The 7500-nt window shown below is 35.0% G+C and overlaps 1 protein-coding gene across 1 annotated transcript in view; it reads right to left on the reverse strand.

Moving 5' to 3' along the window:
* The window catches only part of LOC137642624 (delta(24)-sterol reductase-like), a 38384-nt gene extending 33821 nt beyond the window's left edge, over positions 1-4563 (reverse strand). The window contains exon 1 of the mRNA XM_068375334.1: positions 4416-4563. Within this exon, the coding sequence (XP_068231435.1) occupies positions 4416-4468 (53 nt within the window). The 5' untranslated portion in view covers positions 4469-4563. The remainder of the gene's footprint in view (positions 1-4415) is intronic.
* Between the last annotated feature and the right edge of the window lie 2937 nt (positions 4564-7500).

Below are 7500 nucleotides of genomic sequence, written 5' to 3' on the forward strand. Positions count from 1 at the left end.
TACCCCTTAAGATTTTTCAAATAGGAAGTGCAACCTCAGTAGATTTTTCAATAATTATTCGAAATATTTAAATGTAAATACTTAAATGTCTAGATCTCTCTTTTCTTCATCACAACGGGGAAAGTGAAGATCAAAGATACTAGTCAGGGAACTGATAGTGAGTCCCGTCGACTAGAGATATGGGGTATCCTCCAGGATAACTCATTATTCATCCATAAGCTAGAAAAGGCTAATAACTGTTTCTATGCAATTGCAGATAAAACAACAGTGGAAAAGATAATTCACCCTAAAGTAAAGGGAGTTTTCCTGCGTAAGAAATTCGAATTACTGGAGCCCCCTCATCTGAATGCCCTGAGGACCTTAGTGGTTACCCAGGCAGATAGTAAAATCTTTAAGATCGAGCTGGAAACAGTACAGATGGTGAGAGATTGCCTACCCAAGGGACTTCTCATCTCTGGACAGTCATTCCCCCCTTAGATTTTTGCAACAGGACATCTACATCTCACTGTCCCAGTGCATGAGATGTTAAAAATATGACCACGTTAAGAAAGATTGCCCTAAGTCTTCCACTTATAAGATTTGTTCAGTCTGTGCCTCTGAAGACCATTATTGGACAGAGTGCACTAATGGCAACAATCATAAGTGCATTACATGCAGTGGGGATCACCACAACAATGGCTGCAAGATGCCCCGTTAGAAAGACCATGGTAAAAGATCAGGCAAAATATACTGGTATGCTGTATATATATATAATATATATATATATATATATATATATATATATATATATATATATATATGTATGTATATATATATATATATATATATATATATATATATATATATATATACTGTATATATATATATATATATATATAGATATAGATATATATATAGAGATATATATATATATAAATATATATATAAATATATATATATATATATATATATATATATATATATATATATATATATATATATATATACTGTATATAGGCTATATCAAGAACAGAAAAAAATGCAGCCGTTTGTAGTCTACTGTAGGACAAAGGCCTCAGATATATTCTTATTCATGTCTGGGGTTTGGTCAGTTTTCATCACCACGCTGGCCAACTGCTAATTGGTGATAGTGGGAGACTTTTGCCTGATCGCTCATAGCAAACCAACCAAGTATAGGTGGCCATGACTAGTATAGTTTTGCTGATCATGGCGATACACAAACCCTTTCACCACGTTAAGATATTCCCACCCGGATAGTATATATATATATATATATATATATATATATATATATATATATATATATATATATATATATATATATATATATATATACATACATATATATATATATATATATATATATATATATGTGTGTGTGTGTGTGTGTGTGTGTGTGTGTGTAGTCAAGAATGAAATATCAATCTACACTGCAAAGCCGTCATTGAAAGACATAGATAAAGTCTGTTCGCTATTCCCTCACCTTCTCTTCTTCAATAAACAAAGTTCAAAATATTCAAGTTACTGAATATGAAAGTTACAGTGTTATAAACTCAAGAGATTTAAATAACTTAAATCAAATACACAAGATAAAACAGGGACAGATATTCTTTTCACTAAGTATTTCAAGCCGAACACTTTTTTACTTATCTGATTATGCTTCCAAAATTAAGCTGAATCCACAATAAAACATTTAGAAATGAGCAAGCACGAATATGGTAGAATTGCCATTTCCATGTTTCACTCGCACAAGGAAATCATATTTCGAAGTATATTTAGCTATATAGACATTTAATTAAATGTAGCGAAAGTCTTTGTCTGGCCATAACAAGACTAGTCTTGCATCGATCTTCTATTGTATTGTTACCCATATTTCAAGTCAATCAAGGTAACAAAAGGTCATGAGATTTTCAAAGGACCATATTCACAGGAATTCTAACTGTGCAACTACAGTCAAATGGGCTATATTTAGTTAACGTAACTCAAAATAAGAAAAAATGACTCTAATGTAATAGGGAAGATTGCATTATCAAGTTTTTCACTTATTCTTTTAAGTAACACTAGTCTGAATATCATTACCCTATAGATGTGATATTAGAAAAAGTGCACAGACATGAGTCTACTGTAACTTTCTTTTACAAAAATTCATTATCTCTGCAAAAGAAGTTTTTTCACCTGTCTGTTTGATTGTCACCAACCTAACTAAAAAAGTTACGAACAAATTTTGATGAACATTTCAGGACATATTAAAAATTGGACAAATTAAACGTGATTAGATTTTCTTCACTATTGCGAGATTGGACCAATTTGGATATTTCTCCCCAAACAAATAAACAGGGGTCTAGTGAGGCTATGATTATGATAGCGGAACTGAGCTGCCTTGGTTTGTGCTCTCCAGTGCTCTTTATACTCAGATGTTCTGATCTTATATTAACAACCCGATTTCTTGACAAAATCTCAAAAAGATAAAACACATGAGAGAGAGAGAGAGAGAGAGAGAGAGAGAGAGAGAGAGAGAGAGAGAGAGAGAGAGAGAGAGAGAGAGAGAGAGAAATCTTATCTTAATCTTAAATCTTATTCTATGTTTGGGTTCCCCCAGGTCCCTCAGTGTGAGGCATCTTGTATATCTACCAGAGAGTTGCTAATGCATCTTCCGGTGTATTTTACATCTTCCAGTCTTGGATGGTCTGGGATGCATCTTAGGTATTTATCGAGCTTATTCTTAAACACATCTACGCTTTCTCCTGGCATGTTTCTTAGATGAGCTGGCAGCGCATTAAATAGTCGCTGCATTATCCACGCAGGTGCGTAGTGGATTAATGTCCTGTGCACCTTCCTTAGTTTTCCTGGTATAGTTTTGGGCATTATAAATCTACCTCGGCTTGCTCTTTCTGATATTTTTCGCCCCATGATGTTTTCAGTAATTACTTCGATTTGCTTCCAAGCTTGTATTATCATGTAGCGTTCTCTTCTCCTTTCTAGACTGTACAATTCAAAAAATAGCAGTCTTTCCCAATAGTCAAGGTCCTTAACTTCTTCTATTCTAGCAGTAAATGACCTTTGTACACTCTATTTGTGCAATATCCTTTTGGTTGTGTGGGTACCATATCATATTGCAGTACTCGAGTGTACTACGTATATAAGTTTTGTAAAGCATAATCATGTGTTCAGCTTTTTTTGTTTTAAAGTGTCTGAATAACATTCCCCTTTTTGTTTTACATTTAGCCAACAGTGTTGCTATTTGGTCGTTGCATAACATATTCCTGTTTAACATTACACCAAGGTCTTTAATTGCTTCCTTGTTTGTGATTGTCTCGTTATTAGGTCCCCTGTATGCATATACCATTCCTGTATACATATACTTATGATCATGATATAGTAGACATGCTACTTCATGTTCTTACTCAAAATATTAGGATACTTTAAACTATAAAGTCCAAATTTCGAATAAAATGATGATGGATTCATTTCGGGATCTTTTGTTCCAGGTTTGTTTCTTTACAAAGGAAAGATTGTATAACTCACAATATTGACGAGCAAAAAAGAATCGCATTACTACTTGAAATATTGGATCCTTCTCTCTGGTTACGGTTCACTTTCTCTTTGTCTACACACACACCGAGTAGTCTGGCCTATTCTTTCCACATTCTCCACTGTCCACATACACCTGACAACACTGAAATTACCAAATAATTCTTCTTCGCTCAAGGGATTAACTTCTACACTGTAATTGTTTAGTGGCCACTTTCGTCTTAGTAAGAGTAGAAGAGACTCTTTAGCTATGGTAAGCAGCTCTTCTAGGAGAAGGGCACTCCAAAATCAAACCATTGCTCTCTAGTCTTGGGTAGTGCCATAGCCTCTGTACCATGGTCTTCCACTGTCTTGGGTTAGAGTTCTCTTGCTTGAGGGTACACTTAGGGACACTAATCTATCCAGTTCCTCTTCCTCTCGTTTTGTTATAGTTTTATAGTTTATATTGGAAATTTTCATTCTAAGCTATGTTCTTAATGTTCTTAAAGTATTTTATTTTTCCTTATTTCCTTTCCTCACTGGGCTATTTTCCTTGTTGGAGCCCCTGGGCTTATTGCATCCTGCTTTTCCAACTAGGGTTGTAGCTTAGCAAGTAATAATAATAATAATAATAATAATAATAATAATAATAATAATGACTATAAAGGCAAATAAGCCGTAATAATAAAACCAAGTGTTGGCTACAATTCGAATTCAGACCAATAAAACATTAAAAGCACTAAGCAAATATTGAAGTATAAAATAAAATCTCCACTCATGAATTGTTGACTGCGAAAACTAGTGAAATACAAGACGTTAATAACAATTTATAACTAAATTAACCGCGCCTCTGCATATCTGTTAATTTCAAAATGAAGATGACTGTAAAATCAACACTTCCCTACCGGTAGTGTATGAGCATATACTCAAGCCACCCTTGATTGCCTCCTGATGTCATTTCTGGGACGTTATGATCATCCAACAGCAGCCAGGCCCAGGAGACGAATGAACACAGCGACACAACTACAAGTATACGAGACTATCCTTTCTCGCAATGCCGAGACAATTGAAGAGTTACGCAAGAATGACGTACATGCCACTGGCTGCCAGATGTAGAATAACCCCGGCTCAGCTGAAATTCCAAGCGCAATGTTGCCTGGCAATAAATTACTGAAGGTGCAGCTTATATCCTGTCAGTATTTTCCTATACGAAATTCTTGCCTATGACCTCACATTGTTTTAGTGTTGCTTCTAATGGTACTTTCACATTAAACCGTCTCCGATAACAGAAGATGTTTTCGGATAAAAAGACAAAACTCATTATTAGTCACTTCTATATTTCAATGGAGGAATTAGGTTGAATCTCTACGGCCAAGGGCATTTCAAAGTGAGCTACTGCAGAATGTGTGCTACGTAGGGAAACCCCTAAGATTGGCCCAATAAAAACACCTATTGCATAACAACTCTCATGTATGTATGTATATATATATATATATATATATATATATATATATATATATATATATATATATATATATATATATAGGTGTATATATATAAATATATATATATATATATATATATATATATATATATATATATATACACATATGATATATATATATATATATATATATATATATATATATATATATATATATATATTAGTTAAACTTATAAGTAAACCCAACAGTTAAAAAAGATAAAAAATGACAGATGAGGGAAAAAAAAGGCCCATCTCTGTTTTGTTGGCAAATTCTTCATTATCAAAAACTATTTCATTTGCCAAATGTCAATCTAATGTCAGAAAATTTCTCAACCGCATGGCGTTCATAGCGAGTAATTCTTCATCAGTCTTAGTTTTGAAGAAAAAACAGAAAACAGAAATTGTGAGGAAAATCCAAAGTATTCTTACTATTTTGGAATGGCGTGAATGAGCTGGAATACTTTTTTTTGATAGATCTCTGGCACTGAGTATCAAAACGGGCTCTTGTTTCTAACACAGCCCATTACCTAAATAATTTCTAAGTCTAAAGAATTTAAAGTAAAAAAGATCAGGTTTTCAGAACGAAAGATGGAGAAAAGTTCGTCATTCGAAAGATTGAAATAATAAAGAAAGATAAAACAGAAGGAAACTAGAAAAGCACTCGAGGAGTGCAGACCTCCGCCACGACAGCTTATTTCTCGAAACCAGCTTGCCTTTCCCAGAATCAATTTAGACCGTAGGCGTATTTGAAGTCTGTGTGACAACCATGTGCGAACTTAGGTTTAAGGTTAGGGTTGATTCAGTCGATCTTTTGCTCGACCTTGACCTTTGACCTAGGAATTTCAAAATTGAATCACTTCCACGTATCATAATAACAATTAAACCCTTAAAGTTTCACTAGTCTATGAGTAAAATTGTAGCAGGAAGTTGTTCACAAGCAAACAAACAGAAAAACGGACAGACAGGGGTGAAAACATAACCTCCTCCCAACTTCGTTGGCGGAGGTAAAAACACAGCTGTAAAGTACCACTGCTTTCTACAGGGAAAGGTAAAGAGCCTCTATTAATTCATTAACAAAGTCATGGATACTGAGATTTTGAATATTAAGTCCTAAAATTTTAGTAACTGAGGAGAGAGAGAGAGAGAGAGAGAGAGAGAGAGAGAGAGAGAGAGAGAGAGAGAGAGAGAGAGAGAGAGGTAATCGTGAAATAAGCAATTTTATATTGTGCAGAGGATACATACAATTTCATTCTCCTGGTTCCTAACTGATCACTTAGCAAAAAGTTTGCGGGCATTCTATCACTTAATATATAGGGGCAAAGTTTATAATTATTACTGTAACTGCACTTTTTTTTACCTGTACCATGAACAACATGTTTTAGTGAAAATCTTAATCTTTAATTTCACCCCATTCTACCTTGAAATCAGTTGGGATAATACCCTGTTATCAGTTTGGCAACCTATTGTGGTAAGGTTTGGTATTCTTAAATTCTTTTAGATGCAATTACCAATTTCTGTTAACAACCAGTTTCCTGCTAGGATTTTGCAACATACATACACTTATATCCTGTTCCCTTAACTTTCTTAATTTTGGGCATGGAAATAAATGTTCTGTATTATCTTCTTGGCATAGAACACACACATCATTTGTGTGTTTTCCCCTGACACTAGGGGGGAGGAGGAGGAGACGTAAGTTAGACTGAATTGTAAGGAAAAGAAAAGGCCTTTGGAGAGGCAAGGGGTAATAAAGGGAGAGGTAGGAATCCAGTCATCATTTCGCCTTTTTATTCCCACTCTTGGATATCTTAGAGGCTTGCGTGTCTTTTGATGCTATTGCCGTGGATAAGAAGGGGGGGGGATGAAGGCTGAAGAGCAGGTGACTTCATTGCTGTGATTCTTCCAAGTCTTGCGGGACATTTTTTGTTCCATGTGTGATGGGACAGTTTGTGGGGGTCTTGGGAATGTTAGTCTTCCATCTCTGTTGGAGTTACCGCACAACTGTGTAGGATGGCTCAGATGGTGGGGCCAAGGCAGTCATTTAGGCTCATGAAAGAATCCTGATCTTTTTTGGAAATTTTTCCATTAAAAGTTTAAATCCCTCTTCTTGTTGGCATTCGAAAATTGTTGATGTAACGAGTTGCTGCTCCGATGTAGTTGAGCGAGATGATTGGATTAATTGGAAAGGAGACTGGGTAGTTGCAAATGACTGTTTTTTTTTTTTTGTTTTTTTTTTTCTCCTGGACTAAGGTGTGAAAATATAGTTACTTCTCCTAGAAGAGCTGCTTACCATAGCTAAAGAGTCTTCTACTCTTACCAAGACGAAAGTGGCCACTAAACAATTCCAGTGCAGTAGTTAATCCCTTGAGCGAAGAAGAATTATTTGTTAATTTCAGTGTCGTCAGGTGTATAAGGCCAGACTATTCGGTGTATGTGTAGTCAAAGGGAAAGTGAACCGTAACCAGAGAGAAGGATCCAATATTTTAAGTAGAAATGCGATTCTATTT

Source organism: Palaemon carinicauda, chromosome 6 (assembly GCF_036898095.1).
Source record: "Palaemon carinicauda isolate YSFRI2023 chromosome 6, ASM3689809v2, whole genome shotgun sequence".
NCBI lineage: Eukaryota > Metazoa > Arthropoda > Malacostraca > Decapoda > Palaemonidae > Palaemon > Palaemon carinicauda.